This window comes from Falco naumanni, chromosome 5 (genome assembly GCF_017639655.2).
Source record: "Falco naumanni isolate bFalNau1 chromosome 5, bFalNau1.pat, whole genome shotgun sequence".
Lineage (NCBI taxonomy): Eukaryota > Metazoa > Chordata > Aves > Falconiformes > Falconidae > Falco > Falco naumanni.
This window is the reverse complement of record NC_054058.1, coordinates 16,423,470-16,447,119: the sequence shown is the minus strand read 5'-3', so window position 1 is coordinate 16,447,119 and position 23,650 is coordinate 16,423,470. Positions and strand designations below refer to the sequence as shown.

Here is a 23,650-nt window from a genome sequence, read left to right as displayed (position 1 = left end):
GACAGGGAGAAAAACAGACCATTTACTCCTTGACTCAGCATCCAAACACAGCAGTTTTCACCAAACTCAAACGAAAGAGATAAGCGCTTGAGTAAACAAATCTAACAGGCTTTTTTTTTTCTTTTTGAACCTTCACTTTATAGAGATATTTTTGCAAATATAGTTTGTCTTTTATGAGGTTGAAGATGATCTGCTCAGTAAGACACAGGTGATTCACCTGCAAGATACTTTATTTCTTACACAGATGTGAAAAAAGCCAGTAATTGAATAAGCAAAGTAATACAAAATAGTTGATGTGTAACCAGCTACTTATTTTTTTAACAAGAAAATGTCATTAAATAATTAAAAAATCTATGCATATCCCATACTGATATAAACCAGCAGCAAGATAATTTCTCTCATATGTCTGCTTTTCATCTCTTAAAAAAGGGACTGAAACTTACTTTAAGTATTACTTGAACTTTGGAGCATAGTATTAAAGAACAAGTTTCAGAAGCACACATCAAAAATTCAAGACTTCAGAGGCAAGCATCTAATTAATAAAATTATTAACAGTATTATCCATTTGAGATTCCTTAAAATAACTGTGTATCTTTTTCTCCATTTAATTCATGGTGAAAATTAACCTTGTAAGCACACAGTACCCATCTGTTGTACAGGCATAAAAGAAAACATGGCAAGCTATAACCCTCAAATACCTATCAGAATCTTTTTAAAACTGGTACTATACACTGACACTTGTAGCTAACTAACATCCACATTTCTTCATATACAATCACACACCCTTTCCATCACTCTGATTTCATCACCAAAGCAAGGTTTTTAGTTCCATAGATTCCTTGCAGGACAGCTCTAATCTCAGCAGTATCTCTGTTGTTTAGGAGCAGAAGGTTCGGCACACAAGATGCCTTAAGTTTACTACAGACTAGGTTAAAGGCTGCTGTAAAAAAAGTTATTACAAAAATAAAAACCAGAGCTATCATAAAGAGCATCTAAGAAATGGTTTTAGATTCAGTGAGACATTTGGATTTGCTGTCAGTTTTGTGACTTAAGGCTGTTCCCACGCATTGTACCAAGCAAAACCCTTTGGGGCTTCGCCTGAGCAAGAAACGCAGGCAAGTCCCCCAGCTGCAGGCACGCACCACACCGCATGCGAAGCTGGGCTACCCGAGACCCACCCTGGCAATGAAACCTGAGCTCAGCCCCCTCTGTTCCAAATCCTTCTCTAGGAAACAAGAAACTGAAACTAGATCCGGTTTTCAATCAGCATTTTTTTCACTGCACAGCACATCCAGAACTGCTTTTGTACTCCTATGGCACCACCCGCTATTTAAGAATACATACAAAAGTTGTTATTTTTTTCCCTGGTATTCCACACACATACAACCAATTCCAGCTATTTGTGAAACAGTGCACAAAGCAGCCTGCTTTCTGTAGTTTCTTTCATTGCCCAGGGATGAGAACTGTGACCAGCTGGAGAAGTGTTTGCATTTAAGAGAGACTACTTCAAAATACAAAGGAAACAATTTTTTGTGTTGCTGTCTACCTCTGTTTTGATTAACAAGGCAGCTTGAACAACTTCAGTCATGCTTAAGTCATAACTGGTTAACTGTCATCCTTCAACTGAACAAGAACCTTTAAGCTTCTGATGTTGCAAAGACCACACATACAAGGCAAACGCTCCTCCCTGGCCTTCATACTGTAAAAGCTCTGTAAGGATTAAAATTTGGCATAAACCGTGGATAATCCAGCACATTCCGTGTATTTTCATACTTCATACCACACAAAATACTGGGTATGCACAGTGTTCGGAAGTAGGATATTACTGCCATTTGATTACAATGCTAAGAAAAAGCATAGATGAGTGTTTACTGCCCTAAGCAGCTATACTGTCCTCCCTTGAGGTGGAATATACCCTATAGCCCCACACTAGGCATCACTATCTTTCCACAATACAATTGTTTCTGTGCAACATACAGTACAATTTTAATACAGTTGAGCTTCAGTGTCTTACTTGCCAGAAATTCAGAAAAGATGAAGCATTTTTAATGTAAATGTTGCTTCCCAGCACTGTGCATCAGCCATCTCTAACTTAGTCCTGTTCCCCATTAAACATTTTTTCTTCCCTTTTACTCAAGATCACTGGATTATCGGTCCTCTTTAGAAAGAGAACCTCATGTCCTTGGTGTAGCCCAGTTTGTCCAAGTTAGGAATGCAAGCATATTGGATCATGGGAGGAGGTCCACACATGAGGATCAGAACATCATTTTGAGGTGGGGGCAGGTGGTCTTTCATCATCTCTTGGTTCACAAATCCTTGGCTGTACTCCCAATCTGTTAAAAAAATTAAGTAGGAGAAAGGGAATGAGGAGAAAAGAAGGAAAAGACAGATACAAGCCACTTTAGCATGATGTGGGGTTTGGGTTTTTTTTTTTCCCCAGTAACATTCCGGACTGTAGCATTTGTACATTCCACTCACATTAATGTCCTCAACACAGTTATGTTACATGGGAAAGCTGCCACCTCTGCTTTGAAGATGCAAAACTGATGTATGGAGAAAACAAGGGCTAATTTTTAATAAAGCTTGCTAAAAGCCCCAAGGAAATCCCAAGCACAGCTGTGAACCTTCTCAGCCCCAGCACTGTGAAACAACAACATTGACTCCTCTTTACCCCGCTGCCTGTAAGTTAACTAGGGGAAATCTAGCTAATGAGGTTGTTCCTGTTTGGAACGCTCATGTGATATGGAGAAATAGTGTGAAATGGGGACAATGGACACCGACTGTGATTGTATATGTCTGCCCAGGAATGTGGGTATGGTGACTGGTCATGGGTGTGTGTCTGGTCACATAGGCACACAGCTCTGAGGAGACAACTACAGTTTTGAGGAGACGCCTGCCCCTCTAACAAAGGGGCTATTTAAAAGAGAATGAGAAAAGGATGAGAGACATTCCAATGCTATCTAGAGGGAGGGAGTGCTAAGTCTCCTTGCTGGAGAAGATCGGATGGTCACAAGGACATGAATCACCTACAAACCTGCAAGACCACCACATTCCAGGAAACGGACTGATAAGCTAATTAACATACAAAGCGGGGTTTAGGTAACGAATACGTATAGGTGTTAATTGAATATTCATTTGTTTTATTGTATAAATGTGAGATGGCTCGTCACTTTGGACATGCACGCTTGTGGAGGAGCGATCCCCCGTGCATCTGCGCGCAATAAACATACCTACTTTATAACTTTCGAGTTATAGAGTCTAATTCCGCACGTCACATGGTGCTAATCAGTTAATGCTATGATTCAGGTTTACCCACTGCATCTCCAGCCCTGGATGCAAAAAGCTGCTGACCCAAACCTTTGGGCAAAGTAAGACTTGATACATTTTTCTCCCACAGATTAACCAAAAATTTCCAGTTTTGGTCCGGTTTCATGTATGGCAGTGAGTGTCCGCACAACAGCGTTGAGGGGGAACTTTTATCACAACTGCTAAGATCAGTTCACAATTCACAAATATCAAAGAAAAGAAACAATTATTATAAATTCCAGGTGAAGACTAATTGCAGGAGATGACATAACAGCGACAGACTGTGGGGACAGCAAGACCCTTCCCTCTACCCTACCAGAGGTGTATTTGTGGTCACAAGGTGAGAGAAGGCATATGGCTTTTCCTTCTCTGCCCTGAAGTACCACTCAGTAGGAGTGTGAATCCATCCTGATGCGGGTGGGCATGAGGAGGAATGGTAAGAAAGGAAAATGACAAGGAATGACACAGAAACCATTGAGCCTTTTCACAATTGTATTAACTATTTAGCCTTTCCTTCCTCAAACTTGCACAGCTGAGGGAGGCACATTCAGCTAGCTCATCCTCTCACCTGAACCAGCCAACTATATCGTGTTATCTTTAAATCTGGACTGCACCAAGCTGGAACAGCATTTTCATTGTGAACCACTGTTAATTCAAAGGCAATTCCACTGCCTACAAACAAGTTCAGCTACCATGAACTGCTGTACAATGACAGCTAGGCACGAGTCTGCACTTGGCCACATCTCCGTGAGACACAGTGCCTGACACTCCCACTGCAGCTGCCCTAATGCATGCTCTAAACACAGGACAGTAAGATAACATGTTTTATTTACGGGGGAAGGAGAAAAAAAGGTCTCTTTCCAGAGTAAATAATGGTAAATATTCACGTGTAGTCATGGGAGGAATGTTGCACTACCTGAGGTGAGCTTTGTAGCTTCGGTAACACAGCCTGATTACATCTAAGAGTTTCTGTGCATCAGGGTGTGAAGAACGATGCTACTGGATGCATTGATATGATTCATTAAGCAAGAAAGGAGCGCAGAAATATGCACAACATAGCATATCTTCTGTCAAGCATGCATTAATACTTGTAACGTAAGCTGCAGCAGAAGCAGCATGTTAGATCTTACTCTCAGGTGCTCTGTCCAGCGTGTACCAGCACTTCAAGCGACCGGGATTCTGAACCTGGATCTCCTCCAGCTCGGAACGTAACAGGATATCTTTCTCTGTCTGCAGGGTAAGGAAAACAATGATTATGTTCTGCATTTGAATGCAGCCCTCAGATGACCACAAAGCATTAGCTACAGCCCTGAGAGATGGAACAGATAATTTGACTCTGTTTTACAAGCTGAACAGAGCAAACACATTATTTTCAAAACTACGCTGTGGCAGAGCTAACAAAAAGGTTCATAACTTTCAAAAATCCCGACCATGCAATGCCTTCCCTCTAAAAAATAAAACAAAGCAAAACCTGTATCAAAACACAGAACCTTCACTTGTTCAGGGATTTAGTGGTAGCATCAGAAGAGTAAAGGCCTCTTTCAGCACTTGAACTTTAACTTTCATCAAAAAACTAAACATGACTGCATGCAAATACCTTCCTACCCCTCCGTATTGTGCCGCTCTGTCAAGAGAACGCTGGGTTTTTCACCTTTGCCACGTCAAGTTTCATCAGCACTGCCATACAGAGATTGCTTTGTTTTTAAACAGGATGTGGAACAAATAACCAGAAGGGCATTGAGTTCTGTCTGGAACAAATGTTACCCAGGGTATCAAGTTCTGCTCCTCCCTGATGCAACACTGAAGGCCAAAAGAAAGCTTTAATCCTGTAGGAGCAGCTGCAGTTTGGGAAGGAGGGAGATGGCTAAGGATTAAATACGGTACCATCCTTTGCAGCTTTAATAATTTGGCACTATGTCTGTCACCGTGGGGGTAAGGAGGAACATGCCTCTATTGCCGAGAAGGTGCCTATTTCTGGATCTGCAGTTGCATGTGTTCCAGAAAAGCTATTACTGGGCCCTACCAACGGAAAGCACGCTAGTCAGATGCACAGTATGAGCCCGTGTACATTGTCATCTGTAATCCAACACAGCTCTTTCAAAAGGGCCAAATAAAAGATCAGCAAAACACATGTCAAAAAATATTTTAAGTATTTAAAAATATTAAAAACCATCTAGTCTGCAGGCTTTCCTGACTGACCATTTGTCACAAGGCTGCTTTGTATTTGTGCAGTTACTGGGTACAAGGACTCTTTAAATAAGTCAAGGATAGATGTTTACACAGGCTGTTGCTAATGCACAGGCAATTGTTCCCAGAGTCCTCCCTGCAAGAAGCAGTAGGTTTTCTAGGTTGCTAAAGCAGCTCTAGTTTTAGTCTAGTGTATTAGTCATTCTGAATTACTCACAGCAAATCCTCGCCCTCCTGCCCTCATACTGACTGCACTTCATGCCAACTCCTAGGGCTCAGCAGAGACCAGCTGCTGCAGCCACACCAGCCACACGATGCCAGAGGGCATGGGCAGGGCTCTCAAGGAAGTTTTACTGTAATAAAGGATCAGAACAGGGTATCTGTTGGCACTCGGATCATAGCTTCTGAGCAGAAAAATCTTGGTTTATAATTCAGATACGGCACAAAGGGAATGAGGACACATTGAATAGGAGAGCCTAAAGAAGCTAAAAAACACAGCCATGAAGTGAGGTTCACCACAAATAATGAATATTTGTTTCTGGATTATGAGCTATTATCATGGAGAAATTTAAAAGCAAAATTATTAACATCAGGCAAAGGGGCATTGCAGTTCAGCAGCACACCACCATTTGGGTTGCCTGGTCATCCAACAAATCTCAATCACACGGATTTCATGGATGAGAGATCTTCCCTTTGTCCTGCTCCGCAGTACGACACACCTCAAAGAGCAACGGAAACACGTGAAGAACTGACAGAGGGAAGGGAAATGAAAGAAGACAACCTTGCAGAATCACAGCTCCGTAGCTGAGGGAGCTGCTGGAGGCCACTGTTAATTTTAGCCTCCCCTACGGTGTTCTCAAACAGAAAGATTACACATACAAAGCCTGCTGTGAAGTTGGGGAGTTACAATTGCTAGAGGAGACAGATGTCCACCTGTTTCACATTTCCACTAAGACAGACTGCTCTGAAAGTCCACCCAAAACATTAACAACTTGCACAAAGAAATGCAGAGGTTTACAATATTTATAAACCTGATTAGAAACAGAGCAATGAGATACAGGAAAGCGAGCATTAGCTGGAAGGAAAGCAGCATTTCTGTAGTCACACTAAAAAACTAATTCATTACGGTGCTTTTATACAGGAACTTTTCAACATTTCAGTTCCCTTCTCCCCTCAGGGTTTGTATTTCTGCACCAGGTTTTCTCAGCAAGAATTTTGTTTGCTGAGTGGAGTTCTGTTAGTCAAGTAAAAGTTTATGAATAGAAAACAGGACAGAATTACCTGATTAGCAAAGAGCAGCTGACAAATGGTAGGGTCGTGTTCGTCTTTTATGATTGCTCGAATGATCTGCAGCATAGGTGTTATCCCTGAAAGAGGAAGGCAGGTCAACGATACGAGAATGCAAAGGGGCAAAAGAAAATGCAAGTGAGCACATGAGAGAAAATATGAACAAATACGTCTACCAGCTGTCAGAAACCAAGGATGAATCTTTGTATGTACATACCAGTCCCACCTGCAATCATCCCCACATATTTCACTTTCTTAATAACTGGTTCAGCTTTCTTTTCAGGCCGAATAGCAAACGTTCCTGAGGAGAAAGAGAGAGAGAGAGGGAAAACATTGAAGCAAGCAGGAAACAGTGCCTGTGATCCCTTCTCAGCACATTCAGCTAATTGACTTTTTCAGCCCTGTCACCTTTCCTCCTCCATATAGCAGGAGGGGGAAACAGGCAAAGGTGAAGATGTCCTGAATTACAACAAATCCTGAAAGATGATTAGAGATTGTAAAACACAGACACTGGCATGGGTTATTACTTACTCCTGACTATAGCATCAAGCCATCACTACCTGTATTTTTATTTGCTCACGTCCCATACCTCTAGTGATATTCAGAAGCCCAGATCCTGGAAACCGTTCTACAAAAAGGAATTCATTTGCTCACAGAGTTTATTTACCCCATGCAGATTATTTTAAGGGAAAACATGAAATACGCAGAGTGTACTTTTTTTGTTTGTATATTTATCTCTTCTTTTTGAGCCGATTTGCCAGTTTCAGCCAAATCTGACAAAGAGCTTGAAATCGCCCAAAATGTTGTATTTGTTGTATTCACAGCTCTCTCCATCCAGGATAACATGAACACAATATACAAAGCTCTGGAAAACCACGTGTCTGAGTTCTGCTGCTCACAAAACTGCCAGAAGGATTTTGTGACACATTTGTGGCTGCACTATGCCAAAGTGAGATATTTTACGTTGGCATGAAAGTACTTCCTACTGATGAAGTTCATTTTCACTTGGAAAATCAGCATTGGACAGTGCAAATAGCAATTATTTTTATCAGTGTATAAATTATGTTCATGTAAGCACGGAGAGAATTCCCTTCTTTGAGAACAGTACCAATAACAAACACTTTTATTGTCATTAACAAACACTTTTATTGTCATTAACAATCCCCCTCAAGATAGCTGTTGTCTTACTTAAGAAACTAGCAATTTCTTTTGTGCAGAGATGCTAATAACAGAAAAGAATCCCTGTGTCTAGTGGGAGAGGGTGAGTATATTGAGAATAACAGCCCAAATAATAAATAGAGGTGATAGGTAAGGTTCAATTCATGCAGTGTGTAATCAAAATGTAGCCACAGAGATTCTGCCCATCTACACTGCTCTGGTGAGACCCCCCCACCCGGAGGACACTGTTCAACTCTGGAGTCCTCAGCACAGGAAAGACACAGACATGTTTGAGTGGATCCAGAGGAGGGCCGCAAAAATAATCAGAGGGCTGGAGCACCTCCTCTGTGAAGACAGGCAGAGCGAGCTGGGGTTGTTCAGCCTGGAGAAGAGAAGCCTCCAGAGAGACCTTACTGCTGCTTTACAGTACTTAAAGGGGGCTTGTAAGAAAGACTGGAATAGACTTTATCAGGGCCTGTTACAACAGGACAAGGGGTAGTGGTTTTAAACTAGAGGAGGGTAATTTAGACTAGGTAAGAGGAAGACATTTTGTACAAAATTGTAGTGAAACACTGGGACAGGTTGCCCAGAGAGACTGTAGATGCCCCATCCCTGGAAACATTCAAGGTCAGGTTGAACAGGGCTCTGGGCCACCTGATCTCGTTGAGGCTGACCCTGCTCATCGCAGGGGGGTTGGACTAGCTGTCCTTTAAAGGGCCCTTCCAGCACAAACTATTCTGTGATTCTATAAAGATTTGAACCCAGCTGGAAAAAAAATGTGACTTTTTTTCTATTACTACTATTACTTTATATTTTTTTGTTATTGTTTACTCTGGATAAATGCTATCTTCTGCGTCAGCCTTGCCTTTTCCTTTGTAGACAAGTAGGCCACTTGGTCCTCTGAAGTCAATAGTATCCCCTATTTTCAGGCAGTCTATGTACTGGGACATCTTCCCTCCATCAGGAAACTTTGGATGGACACCTCTGAAGTAGACCTGTCAAAAATAACAATGAAGCAATTAATCTGACTGCTCAAAGATGAGCATTTACCCTTCAAATATTTAGGTACCCATACTCCTCATACAAAGGACACAATTACTACATTAAGAAATACCATTAATGAAGATTTCACTAACAGTAAGAGAAGCACCAAGTTTTCTGAAAGAGATTTAAATGCCACTCTTGCCCCAGTTTTGATCAGATTGGACAGACTGGCAATTTCTCCATTGCTTTTTTATAACATAGGAAATATCTCTAAATAATCAACAAGATTTACACCCAATTTCAAAAGGAGGGAAAGAAGAAAAAAATCCACTGTGATTTTAAACAGAAAACTTCTGAGAAAGATCCCTGACAGCTCAGTTGCAAAGGGATATACCTAAACCTTCTTCTTGGGAAGCCAGCTGTTTATGCATCTCAAAGTTAGGGTAACAAAAAAAGTGGGTATCAGCTTGCTGAATATTCAACTGTTCACCAACAGCTATGAATGGGTATAGTTACACTGCTGGAACTGTGCTGGAATTATTTTTGTTTCAAATCACATGGGTGTGAAAGAGTTCCAAGTTGAGACTAGCTACAACTTTTACAAGAACAGCAGCATTTGCATGCATGCAGAGCCACACCAGGAAGAGAGTCTTGTGAAATATTTCGATCAGAGTCAAAGATTTACATTTTTCCCTTGTCACGTCTTCAGTGTGCAACATCATGTTCATGAAAATAAATAGGTAGTAAAAGGCAAATTCACATCTAATTTCACCATACATGAATAAAGTGCTATAAGTTGTAAAGAAGAAAAAAAACTTGAGTAAAATTCTAAGGGAAAATCCAGTGCAAATATTCAGGTTTTAGATTCCCATCATCTTTAAATGTATTTGTTTAGTCCTGCTACCAAGAGACCAAAGGACACCATCACAAGACTCAAAATCCCATTCTTCCCAATTAAATCAGTTATTCACACTGTCTGGATGTAAAAATAACAATCACTGCTCTTAATGATCATAATGATCATATTATATCAGCTTCAGAAGAAGCTGATAGGCAAGGTTAATTTCTTATTTCAGAAAGTTTAAAAACAGCTGTGTGAACATCTGCAGGTCTACGCAGATTTTGGTAAACTGCAGTACACATATACAGAAAATTATGCAGCATCTCACGAGACACACTCGCTAAAGGAGAGCTTGCAAAATGCCACATGGATCGCAGGTAACTACAAATCACTTGTTACAACAGTGGAAGTCCGCAGTGGCACACACCTGAGCAGAAGCCAGCACACCACACTTCACGTAGCACTGCAGGTGTAAAGGTGGGCTCAGAAGTTGCCCAGCCTGGTAAAAGGACATGACATTCTCACCTTGACAACAAGATCCACAAAGCCTTTGTCATCGTAACTAGAAACCGGAGTGTAAGGTCTAACAACCAGAGCTCCATCAATCCGTGCAGACAGGTAGATATGCTGTCCTGTACACAGGGAAGAAAACAAGCAGTTTGCTTTCACAAGATTCTTCTTTCAGTGGATGTACTGACTTGGCACAGACTGCAAATACAGTCTCAAAGTTCTCCTAACTACCTCGTTTTGGGGCAACACCTTTTCCTCTTTCATTTTCCTGACACTGTAACACTTTGCCAGAGTTGTTAACCGTGCCCAGGTTCTACCTGGAACTCCACTGCTGATATTATGCATCAATCTGATCTGTTCTGATAGCTTCACGCATTTACATTTACCAAAGCCCTAACTGCACGTGAGACCTTGCAAAAGATGTGGCATGTCTCTCCCATACAGACAAGTTAAAAGGACACCAGAGAAAAAAAAAAATCAAGTGCCGTTCACACTTCTTTATTAACATGTCAGTTATAAACTGCTACAGTTGAGTTAATAACTGTTCTTACTTTGGCCACAGACCACTCATGTCTACCAGGTCTTTTAGCTGCCACTGCTAAGGCTGCCTAGATATAAAGCACTTTTCTAACCCTGCTATTCCTCCAGCTTAGCATGTGAATGTAGCGATCACATTTCAACCTGTCACACATTCACTGAACTCTCTACAGTAGTTTCTTTCCTCAATGTCTATGTTTCTGATGAAAATGCCCTAGAATTAACTCCTTTGAAAGGTTTTCCTATAAAATTCCAACATCCTGAAGAGACCTAAAAGAGGAATACCTGGGGTGGAGGGGGGATTTGGGTTTTGTTATTTTATCACCACTAGGTCAACAGAGTAAGCTATCTCTTAAGATGAATGCAGCTTTTCTGCCTTTTGTGGGAGCACAAAGAGGGGATTTTACCAGGAGCTGGTCTGCCAAGCCAGAGGGCCAGCAAGGCAAACCAGTGGGTGAATGACGATGTTCTACCTGGTGACTTGGGAAATGAGCAACCGTAAGACACTTGAAGCTGTACACGAATATAATGTAAGGATGATTCAAATAACCCTCTCAGCAAAACCTATACAAATCTGGTAGCATGGGTGTTTCCTTCCTGCTAGGGAAGACCTGAAGGGAGCAGCAGCAGCAGCTTCCCGTTCCTCCTCCAGGCAAGGGGTGGCCTCACTGTCCCCTCCTCCAGGAGCAGACCCATGGTGACTACTGCACTGTGAACCTGGACAGATGGGACTGCTGTTGGGGCGTGTCTTTAAGAATTGGTACAAATCTAAAAAAGATGCTCCTCCCAAAGGGAAAACATGCCCTATGCTCTTACTCGTTAAAGAGTTTTACCCTGCCCTAACAGGACCGTAGCTGGCAGCCTCTGCATAGGGCCACACACAATCCCACTCTCCTCAGAGTGAATCATGTTTTTTTCCTGTAACACTCCAGCTGCTGGTAAAAGCAAAACGCTGGTGCTGGACTAAACATGCAGGGTGCACGCTGGTATCTGTCCCATGGCTGCCAAGCCTGCTGCTCCCAGCTGCTTCTACCACCCCCACCAGCTTTCAGCAACCTTTGCCTCCCCAGCCTCCCCCAGTAAACCAGTCCCTCCATCACCCGCAGGTTAGCCCGAGTACAGCACCTCTGGGGGCACGACTATGCTGCTCCTGGACCATGGGGGGCCAGGCACACACCTTCTCAAGCTATGCTGAAACTACTGGCTGATTTTCCCTGACCTTACTAGAACACTAGAAGCAGCTGTGGCATCCAGCAGGCCAAATTCAGCCCACACGGCTTCCTTTCTGTTAGCGTGTAGGACAAGAACAATTACAGAGGCGAGACAGCTCACTCGTCAGGGTTCAGTATGGGCAAGGGAGGGAAACCAGCTTTGCCCTCACCGCTACTTAACAGCGTCAAGAGAATAATATACCCTAAACAAGAGGGAGCCTAAACACAACGGACTGTAACGCTGGAAAGGTGCTGAGGACTACCAAGAAGCAGCTGATCCACAGATCATTGCAACAGGTTGTTAAAGCACAAGTCCCTGTTAAGCACAAGTCGCAATTAAATGCTCTTTGTATAAGCCATAGGAAACAACAGCACTAAGCTATTATAGAAGGCAACACGCCACATGGCAAGGCCTAAGGAAATATCTACCCCATGGTGATTAAGAAATTCCATGAGACTAGCTGCAAATTCAGAAGCGAGCAGATCATCTGGTAAACCGCATGTGTTAGAGGAAGAGTAGCTCAGAGTGATGCCCTGGGGGATGGAACGGGACCACAGAGACCAAGCACCATGAGAACACCACACGCACTGGACAGCTGAGACTGGAAAAATACAAGTAAAGATCAGTGTTTGTTTCTACTGTCCTCACAGAAACAAGCTGTATGTACGCTCTCTGTAAGTACACAAGTTCTCACACCATGCAGATGACTCACAGCATAAGGATAATCTTGCTAAACTCTAAATACCAGCTCAAGCCATGTGGATGGTATTTGAAACTCAACAGTTCAAAATCTAGGAAAAATATCCCCACAAAATCCCTTATACTGTAATTAACAGCACTTGGATTCTCAGTAAGGAAAGACGGAACGTACCTACAGGGAGACCCAGAATATGGTCTCTAGAAGGGAGAGCAAATCGAAATCTTCTTGTATCATGACTAACTTCCTGAAAGAGGAAAAGAAAAAGAATAATCAGCTGTGTTGTTGAGATTTAATGTTTGTGATATTACTTGTAAAACCAATATGCTAGTTAGACTTCTTGCAGGATTAAATATTGGGAGGAGTGCAGCATCCTAACTCGAATTTTTGCATAATGCAAATATGAATTCATCTGAACATGGTAATCCTGCAGAAGTCAACTCTTCATTCAAACGCCTTGAAAACTTACCTCAAAATATTTTAGAAGTAATTCCAAAGTAAAAATTGAAACAAAACAGACAAATGCAAATACTGTTTTGATGTATATTTAAATGTAATAGCAAAACTTAATAAGATACTAATATACAGATTAAGACTAAACAATAGCTTTCTAAGTAGTATGAACATTTATGTTGCCTTCTGTGAGAAGGCCATAAGATAAGAATTAATCAGTTCTTTAATTCTCATTTAAAGCTTGAATATGCAGGAGTTAAGAGGCCAAAAAAAATGATTTTGATGTCTCAGAGCCAGATGAATTAACTATTTCAGTGTAGAGGATGATTTCAGAAGACACTGGTAGATGTCAAGAAGATTAAGTAGCACCAACCTGGTCCCCTTTGCTATGCTAAGAGCCTTAAAAATATCTTCCCTGTAAAAACTTAATCCTTAATCAAAATTGAAAAGAAGCACTCCATTTAGATAAGAACTTCATTATAAATTTTTGACAGTTTATGCAGCCTGACTTTACTAGAAAAGTCATACCTTGAATAAAATTTTGGTAAATAACTAAATAAAATGTTAATTCTTATACTACCAAAGTTTTCTCTCTTAAAAATCAGGTCACATTCATGGGACTGAAAAAAACAGAAACAAACAGCATACAGCTTAACGCCTCATTCAATGACTTTTTCTAAAACCCCATGGGACAGAACGTGCCTTCTGGAGAAAATTTCATAAACATCCTATAATGTATCATAACCCTTTTTTTGTCTTGGTTTACACATCCAAGACACTGCTCACGCCGTTCAGCACGTCATTAGTCAAGGCTAGATTAAATACCTCCTTGAAACAGGACGCAGAAGCCATTTCCAGCATGGGGTCATCTCCACTACGCTCCCCAATGCCATCATTTGGCATTACCCCAAGCACCTGGAAGCCCTTGGCCTCTGGCCACCAGCATGCATTTGTGTCTAAGTTACAGGTGCCGAGGAGTTTTCCACACTCGCATCTGCAAATGCAAAGCTGGAGAACAGTTTTTGCAAGCTGGTGCTTTGCTGAAGCCACTGAAAGGCAACAAATGAATTATGCTTACATTAATAAAAAAAAACCCTGATGTTGTGGCCTTTTTTCAGGCATAAACTACATTAGTACACCTAACTATATTATAAAAGTTTTTTCCTACGGTGAACACTAGGAAGCAGCCTTGTGACCCCTGTTTCTCCATTCAGCAGATGGGAGGTATGGCATACTCAGTTTGGGCTGATGTTAATGTTTCAGCTGGTGGGTAAAATGCAGACAGTGTGTAGAGAAAGAGAGCCTTCTGTTCACAACAGCTTCACAAAATAGTACATTCAATTTCCAGCTTTCATACATAAAATCTGTGTTAAAAGATACATGCATGTCAAACGAGGCATTCTCTAGACCAGTACTTTTCAAACTTCGAGACCACAGACACCTAAAACCTGTTTCTGCATAAAGTAGACTCCTCCTGAAATTTCACGTGTATTGCTGCCTGGCAGCCCAGTACATGTGACTTAAGTCTTCTGTTGCAATCATCTGTCCATTTTCTTTAGCTGTGAAATTGGCCTAAGTGATTCCTTCAACTTCCCTTCCTGAAAGCTTCTTGTTCCTTCGCTTCAGTCAGCCACAGTCCATCAAGAAAAGTTTCTGCGAAGCTGTACTCTCAACTATCATCAAAATACATCAGGTTAAAGATTACAAACCCCAGCTACTCCCAAACCGGGGAGTTCATTTGTTCATTTTTTGGTTTAACCACAAATCATTTTGGCGCTTTGCTGGTGAGGGTATCAACAGCTTCATAATTGCATAGAACATGGGAAAAGCACAAATTTTTAAAATATGAGGGTCTTTAGCTAGTCTGGGCAAGCAAAAGCAGCAACATTACAAGCAACACTACCAGCGTACTTAAATTCCTCTTGCAATGGAAGGTAAACCAGCCAGCCACATGGATGTCTTGAGTAGGCTCCACAACCACACTCAGAGCCATGATTCTCTCCCAAGTTTAAATATTTTTGTGTAATGACAGGTGGGTTTAGATTAAAGTTCTCATCTACTTCACGTTTAATGCTTGTAAAATACAAACTGAAGCACGTCAGAAAGACTCTTGACTAATTTCAGCTTTCCCAGAGAGGTAGATATGGCAATGCTGAGCAGTTTAGTACAAAGAGCAAAGATCAGACTGCTTGCACCAGATTTCTGGCAGGATGTTAGAAGCTACTAGCACTTGTTGCACCAAGTTATTATCTTTCAAAATTTACCTCAGTTTCCAGCACACATTTCCCATTTAGGCAAAAAATTATAAACATTCATCAGTGAAATATTCTCAGTTGATCAAGGTAACCAGGTCAAATGCTGCTGCATGTGCTATATATATCAGCTGCTCCTCCATCCCAAGATTAAAAAAAAAAAACATACAAAAATAACAACAGTGAGAGGGGAAAAAAAACCCACCAGTATTCAGGGAAAAAAAAGTGAGCTGTGAATTCTTCTCTGTCACAAACTGCTACAGCAGAAAATAGACTGATTCTCAGAAGCATGTGCAGTGTCTCAAGCTTCCCTCCCCTCCTGCAGGTCAGGCAGACTGTACCTGCAACCATGTGCCACAGATCTCATGAGAGTGGGCAGTATATAATAATAGCATTGCTACTGCACTTATTTCCCATATATACTGCAAGTACACATGGGAAATAAATTTAGTAATGCTGCCCAGCCCAAGCCACAGGGAAGCTTTCAGTTTCCACAAAACCAGAATTCAGAATGACAGTAATAACTTCCTTTGACAGACAGAACAAATGAAAGCCAAGCTATCTCTGCACTCTGTACCTCAAATAAAGCTCTGTTCTAGTCCAGAGTCTTCTTCATCAAAACTCTTCTAATAACTTTCTGACTACCTCATTGATCTCAAAAGTCAACACTAAAACGAACTTCAGGTGTGCCTTCACACCTGAAAAGCCAAGATTTCTATCTCATGCTTTTGATGGTGAGTTTATCCAAGGAAACTCTGGACTTTTCACCTTTCATGACTTTGGTCCCCTTCCCACAAGTTGTTACCAACTTCTGACAGCAAGTTCCACCCCTGAAAGGGTGATGACTTTCCTCTGAAAACCCAGCTGAGCAGCCTGGGAGGTACAGAACTGCTTCTACTTTTAAGACAGAGAAAGAGAAGCTGGGGCAGCTCAGATGCTCTCAGGACTACATCATTTAAACACCTTTCTTCCTGTAACATACTAGTAACAGGAATCAGTATCAACATAGTTCTGACAACTACTATGTTGAACGCTACCGACCATGAAAAAAATGCCTTCTCTGCCTGACAGCATGATTTCTGTCTCATAGCCAATCTAGCAGTGCAGAATTTAGGAATTTCTGGTGATGTACTCCATGACACACGACGCATGTTGCAGAAACTACGAGTTTGGTCATCTCTAAAGCAGCATTCTCTAACTTGCTTAGAAACAAGCTGCTTGCAGAACTACAGAATTTGGTTATACTAGGCAAGAGGCATTTATAAATAAGTCCATTCCTTAAAACACAAGTATTCACCCTGCTGCAACATTACTGAAGATTTAAGAAGTTGTAAGCATTTCCACAGAGAGGTCATGCTCAGCACTGTACATGTACTTACCTCCTTATCAATCAGCCTCAATGCATACTTCACTTCAGGATCCTCCAGAGTAATTGCATGATTGTGACTCCCGAAAAGCCTCCTCAGGATGGTGGTGTAGATTAGCCATATTGGGTATGTCACAAACCGACCCAACTGTATCAACACAGAAAGAGTGTTAAGACACATGTGCATAACACAAGAAAGTTATTTTGGTGAGATGGAACTTGGTAGCATGACATGACAATCTAACCACTGAAAAAACTGTGTTTCTTTGTGCTAGTAAGAGCAGGAAGTATTGAAAAAACCACCAGGCAGCGCAACACACAGATTTGCTTTGTGCATACCTGACGTTACTCCTACGTTGAAGTACTTGGCACACTGGCAGAGGGTTGCCAAACCTAGCAGCTTGACAGAAGCGAGGCTGTCACAGCTCCATGTCCCCACGACCACCAGCGAGGCTGAGCACCTATGCCCAGTAGGCACACACACACATAAACACACACCTAAATAGACATGTGGCTGGCCACACTGGTAACACAGAGAGATGCTCGCACAAACAGCACTGATGGCCACCTCCTGTTCATTTCCCTGACCGATCAGGATGAAGGTCCATTAGTGGGAAATAAAGATAACATGCAAGGTGGATCCACCAGTAGCTAAGCTGGCTTAGTCTTTGCAGCAACTGTCCCCACACTCCAGTCTCCCCAGTTGCTGGCATCTGGACGTAGAAGCTGCTGTTGCACAGACAACCCCTTCACACACCATCACATGCGCCGTGGACCCCTGGTAACTGGGGATCTCACACTTGACCACAGACCCCACGATGAATCTGGCAGCTAGCCAGGACCCCTGGCCCCTTCAGTAGCCAGCCTCTTTGGTGGTAGCATCCTCAGAGATGATCACACGCCAGGCTCCCAGGCCACTTCACCTACTTGCTAGCTAGTTCAGCTGGACCTTTGCTAGCCATCGCACACTTGCACTGGGTGTCGGCCCCGCAGACACACAGGCCCTCCAACTCACGGTCTGGCTTCAGGTGCTGGCACTTACACCTCCACACAGACCCGGCAGAGCAGCGCCCCTCCCCCAGGTAAGCCGCTGTGGAGTTTAACAAAGACACAGGACAGACTGCGCTGACTGCATGCAGGGCACAGCCAGACAAGGGTACAGAGCGAGCTTGTTTACACAGGGTCAGACCTTTTAATCCCTTTATCCTTTTATTTTCCCCACGTTTTTTCCTCTCCAAATGACCTCGACCCCTGCCCATAAATGTTCCACAATCCCCAAATGCTCACCCCCTGCATGGAAAAATTACTTTGAGGGGGTTAGAGAAAGTAGAGAAAATTGGGACCCAATGAAAGCGTAGTATTGCAGAAAGCTTTTTAGAGTAAAACAGCTATCACTTTCAGGATGGCTGGCATGCATGCAATCTACATCGCCACGGCTCCCTAAGAAGCACAACCTGCCAGCTCAGCACGTGCTGACAGGAGTGACAAGGTGGAACGGAGCGGGGACACCGCGGCCAGGCTCTGTCTGCTCCCTGCAAGAACAGGAACTTGATGGCACCACACAGCTGATAAGCCGCATGACAGTTGTCACATGAAGAATCTGTGAGATGTCCGTGGCTGTGCCAACCCCTGTGGCCAAATGACTTTCCTCAGGTGAAATACTCTCACTGCACTACTAACTCACACCTCCACCTCAAAGTTACCTGCCTCCACGGTGCTGCTACACCTGACTGGGCATGTGACACTGAGCAGTGACAACAACGGGTATGACTAGAGTCACTCAAGCTCCACCTACATGTGATGGAAATGGACTAGTCCTGGACTGAAATAAGTCCAAAGCGGTGGAATTGGTGCCAAAACTCCCAGACTACCCAACTCCAATCTAATGTTCACAAAGCTAGGCTGAGCTGACCCACTCTCCAAGTTATGCATGAAGGGACTTCTAATCAAGGGAGTCAGCCTTGGGGAGGATGAAAGACAAGAAACAGATAGTGAAAGGAACACCATTAAGGTACCTTACAAGAGTCTTGCCTTTCCTGGGGTACTGATCAACAGACCAAACAGGTTGAGAAAAATCTCCCCTCTCTCCCTTTCGCATGACACCTTGCATCCCATGCCCCCCTAGCCTCCAAGGAAAGCCAGCCTCCCACTGACACACACAGACAAGCATCACTCCGAGCCCACAGGCCAACAGCTCCCCCAGTCAGTTCTGGGAAGGGCCAGGGCTCATTTCTCTGAGTCTGTTATCGGGGCTCCCCCACCTGCCAGTGTCTCTGTGCTCTTCTGTGTACATATACTAATGTACATCAGAAACAGATGATCAGGAAGCCAGGAGGAGAGTGGAGTTCAAAATACTATCTCTGCAAGTCAGCTTCTCTACTTATGTGCAGAGATAAATGTTTTCTCTCATCTTCGCGCATCATATTTTGGTCATCAGATGTCAAGTGAAAACCACTACAGCTGTTTAATAAATAAGATTAACACACTCTTTCCCCCAATGTGCACAATCATCACTTCTTGAAGAAATGCGCCAGATCTGAGTCTATTGGAACTGAATACAGTTTAATTTTCACAAACATTTTTAACAATGTTGGCATCATGGAAGGCAATTTGTTATTCAGGGTCAACTAGTGCAAAAGCCTCATGGGATTTAGGCTGGAAAGAAACAGCACACACGCTAATATGGATAGCTATTTTAGTTCCTCACTTAGAAGGTATCAGCTGGTGGGCAGAAAAGAGTGGAAGAACTGAAGACTGAATGATTACAAAAAGTTGTCCTTGCCAATAAATAAATTCTCAGTGCTTAAAGTGACCTATATACTCTTACCACTGAGTATATCAAGATATTCTGGAAGATAACTGCACCGCAACCACGGAAGCTGAATCAGATCTACAGCAGCAGAGGGAAGGACTGGATGACCATAAGGCCAGGAATCACTAAATGAAGATCTGGTGGCTTAACAGTTTCCAGTTGCAGCAATCTTTGCTAATAGAGATCACAAAATTAGTAATTGCACAGGAATTTTTATTAACGGAAACAGACTTCTATATCTGCGGGATAACAAGAAAGGCCACAAGAAAGAGAAAGGCCATAGCATCGAGATTGCCAGCCCTTTCCCCTAGGGCGTGGTGAGCAAAAAGCTAAACACGTAAGCGTACGGCAGGACACTCCATCACCAAACTGCCCTACAAATACACAAACCAAATGCTGCCTTAACAAGAAAAATCCTGTACCCTCGGGAGCTCCAGTCACTCCTCCCCCACTTCCTCATTCAAACCCTATTTTTAAGTGGTTATAGTTAAACATTCTTCTTATCTGCTTCGGAAAAATGATGCCAGGATTAAGGGCCAGGCTTCGCATCTGCCTCAACCTCTTCTGTTCACGTAACCTAAGGAGCAGCTGCACCCAAACTAGCATATGTTGCATCCACCTCCACCCTGCTCCTCTCACAAACATAGAGCCCTAAGTGCTTGAGCTGCTGCATCAGAGGGAAGAGAGAATGTGCCAGGCAGCAGCGGAACGAGGGTGTCGCCACACGCTACCGACGACAGCACTGCAAACCCGCCGCTCGGCGGACAAGATCCCGAGGAGCAAGCCGCCCGGCTGGCGCTGCAACGCCACCGGCACAGACGCCGAGGCACCGCTCGGGGAAGTGCGGGATGCCCCCGCGCAGGCCGCGGCTGCCAGCACCGGCACCACCCCCCCCGCCCGGCCCGCCGGCCCCCGCCCTGCCAGGCACGGGAAGGTCCCGGGGAAAGGGGAGGGGGGGCGGGCACGTACGCGGCTCCCAACACGGGCCCCCCCGTTTTCCCTCCCGCACACGGCAGGGAAGGCAGCAGGGGCCTCGGGCAGCCTGTGACACCGCCCAGCGGCCCTCGCTCTGCTCCGGCAGCCAGCGACAGCCCGCCCGGGGCCGCCGGAGCGCCGCGCCGCTCCTCTCGCCCGCGGCCAGGCCTCAGGGCCTCAGCGCGCCCAGGGCCGTGCCGGGAGGGGCGGGCGCCGAATGCGGTGCCACCGCAGTCGTCACCCAACCGCCCGCGGCCCGCTGCCCGCTGCCCGGCGCCGCCCGGGAGCCGAGCGCACTCACCGTGCTGAGCGTCGCCCCCATCGCTGCCCCCAACCAGAAGAGAAAGCGCTTCCCCCGCTCCGCCCCGCGCCGCCGCTCCGCGCCCCGCCAATCAGCGCCGAGCGGCTGCTGCCCCGCCTGGCCGCCAGGGGGAGGCCGCTCCCCGCTGGGGCGCGCGGCGGGGCGGCCGCGGCAGGCGGGGCCCAGGCGCCGGGCCCTCCCCCCCGGTGAGCGCCCGGCGGGGTCGCGTCCCCCCGGCAAAGGGGAGGGGCGCTGTCGCCGGGGTTCCGGGTAGCGCTACGCTGGCCGGTCATTGGGGGAACCCGCTGGCTGGGGCACCGAGGCCCTGAGGCGACGCTGCGCGAAACGGCCGCGAGGCGTGGCTGCCGGCCGGCGGGTTGGCGGGGCGGTGCACCCCGGAGCCCGCACGGATCGCAGCGGGAGGCGTGGAAATCGCGAAAAAAACCGAAAGTGTAGTCACGGTTTCGCAGCTTTCCGTTGCGTCGTTACCTTCCATGTGCCCCCCCACCCGCACAGAGCACGCACCGCCGCGGGTTCCATCCGTGCCACCACGGCCTTGCCCCTGCCCGCTGTGCTGCCGTACCGCTTACGCGACGCCGTTTGCCCCGTGTTAGCTCCCCAAACAAAGATGGGGAAGGCAAGGGCAGTGCAACCCCAGCACCTTCCCTTCCTAACTAGCAGCCAGGGCCCCGCCATCTTCCAGAGACGGGAACCACTGTGTGCCGCCACCGCGGCCCCGGTGCGGTACCGACCGCGCCCCCGCCTGCCCAGCCTCAGGGCCGGGCCCCGCGCACAGCCCCGGTACCCAGGGCCCTGCCCCGCTACCGAGTGGGGCCCCATGCACAGCCCCGGTAACGAGTGGGGCCCAGGGCCCTGCCCCGGCACTGCTGAGGGCCCTGAGTCCCTCCAGCTCGTCCAGGCCGGTGACAGCCAGCAGCCAGGCTCATTAGGGGCGATGGTTATCCAAAAAGCAGAACCCAACTGTGCAACGAGAAAGGACATTTCGGCCAGACGGCCTAAAGTTTTTGTTCACATCAACATGCACAGATGAACAACTAACAAGCAAATGTGTCCTTGTGTCGGGGCTAAATGTGAAAGACCTCAAAGCTCTTCATTAATAAGCCTTAACTTGCAGTAAACAGGCCTCGAAAATTTCTATATACAGTTTCTTCTTACAAAACCAAGGACTATGTGTGCTTGACAGTCCTAATATTAAGATTAAAAAAAAAAACAACATTACAAATTTCCTCTCAGCCCCTCAGCTCATGCAGGGGCACGGAGCCGCCCGCCTGCCCCAGCGCCTGCCTTCTCCCCGCCGCGGGGTTTGCGGGCTCCGCAGGCAGCTCACCCGGCTGTGAGAACATCCACGGCGGCCATGGTTTGCCCAGTAAACCTGGGGATTAGCACTGGTAAATAAAGGAAGGCTAACAGACCAACCTAAAGGTAAGCAGGTCACATCACTGCACAGTCTAGGTGAAGACATTTAGCTGCAGGAATGGAGTGATTTATTCCTGGCATTTCTATGACAAAAGCGTGCCTGGCTGTGTAACCCTCTTTTCTCTTTGAGGACAGCTGCTGCACCACAAACCCCTAAGTAAGCGGAGGGATTATAACATCATTGCTACAGAAAGAGTTCAGGACTGAGAGGCTGAGGCTTAGGGAACTGGGGAGATAACCAAGAGACAGGCTGGGCGCTGGGACCATGGACCTTGGGAGACGATCTGTCAGGTGAGGCTCCAGCTTGAGAATTAACGCTTAGGGAAGAGTGGAGACCTCAAAGTCCTCACTCCCCACTCTCAGTGAGCTCTGACCTGGCAAGGTTCCCATTGTCCAGCCCAGGCCATCTCTACTGCTTTTCAATGTCGGTCAGCTTGTGGAGACTTGGTGGCAATAGGCAAAGACGCCATGGGAATGTCCAGCAAACTCTATGTCTCAGAAACTTTCCTCTTCCCTATATCCATGCACAAAACATGACCCAAAGGCCTGCTCTGGCTTCCCCAGGGGAAGGGCTGAGCCTGCTACAGATCTGCACAGCGTTTGTTCTAGCTGCCAGCTTTTACTCAGTCTCCCTGAGTGAGCCTCTTCAGCCCAGATGTGTCCTTGGTGCATGTGTGAGCCCTGGCTGCTTTGGTCTGGAAGCCTGTAAAGCCTGTTCTCACTCACCGTCTCTGTATCCACCAAAGAGGTTTAAATTAACTCTGAATGAGCCCTCTCCCTCTTCAGAGAAGTTAGGCACCTGACTAGAGGCAACAAACCAGCACTTAGCCATTGGCCACTTTGGTTAGAAAAGCAAAATACTAAGGCCACAAACACACAGACATGCCTACATCCTTTAGAAACAGGTCTTATTGGCAGGGTTTCCTTGATCCTTGACCTTGGCAAAGGTCAGCATCTGATGCTTGAGGTGGCAGTTTTGTTAGGCAGAGCACCTTCTGCAAGTCTGTTGCCCCATTCCTTTGCACATGCTGTTCGCATGTGAATCAGACAACGCCAAATACTCTCCCCATTCCCTCGTGCCAGAAAAGAGGAGCAGAGAGCAAGGGGAGCCTGCTGTCAGCTCCTGCACAGCAAATGTGCGCTGCCCTGTGCAATGGGTTTGACAAGGCACTGCTGATCTCTTCAGTAGAGAAAGCCAGCCCACACTGTTAGCAAGGCTGCTCTCCGGACACTCGGGTCTCCTTACTGCCTGCGTTAGACAGGGGAATGACCCAGATTCTGCGCTGATCAGCCTTTGATCAGCACTTCGTTTCCGTACACTCTTTGGGATCCTTG

At 45.4% G+C, this 23,650-nt stretch overlaps 1 protein-coding gene across 2 annotated transcripts; it reads right to left on the bottom strand.

The window, feature by feature from the left end:
- LOC121088863 (NADH-cytochrome b5 reductase 3) lies at positions 1-21,433 on the bottom strand. 2 transcript variants are annotated; one of them, XM_040595480.1, is made up of 9 exons: positions 21,404-21,433; positions 16,804-16,938; positions 12,894-12,966; positions 10,289-10,395; positions 8,804-8,933; positions 6,998-7,081; positions 6,775-6,860; positions 4,437-4,536; positions 1-2,333 (listed from the first exon to the last, which is right to left on the bottom strand). In XM_040595480.1, the coding sequence occupies exons 1-9, from the start codon at positions 21,416-21,418 to the stop codon at positions 2,161-2,163; spliced, it is 903 nt and encodes a 300-aa protein (XP_040451414.1). In that variant the 5' UTR covers positions 21,419-21,433; the 3' UTR covers positions 1-2,160. The 2 variants fall into 2 exon arrangements, with proteins under 2 accessions (XP_040451414.1, XP_040451413.1); XM_040595479.1 differs by lacking the exon at positions 21,404-21,433 and adding an exon at positions 20,879-21,010.
- Positions 21,434-23,650: the final 2,217 nt, after the last annotated feature.

Bases quoted from the DNA above. Each gene is read 5' to 3' on its own strand.
- LOC121088863 (XM_040595479.1), bottom strand. From the start codon at position 20,899: ATGGGGGCGACGCTCAGCACG. The intron at 16,939-20,878 runs GTGAGTGCGCTC...GTGTTGATACAG, and splicing joins TGGGGGCGACGCTCAGCACG to TTGGGTCGGTTTGTGACATA. The intron at 2,334-4,436 runs GTAAGATCTAAC...TTTTTTTAACAG, and splicing joins GCTGGACAGAGCACCTGAGA to ATTGGGAGTACAGCCAAGGA.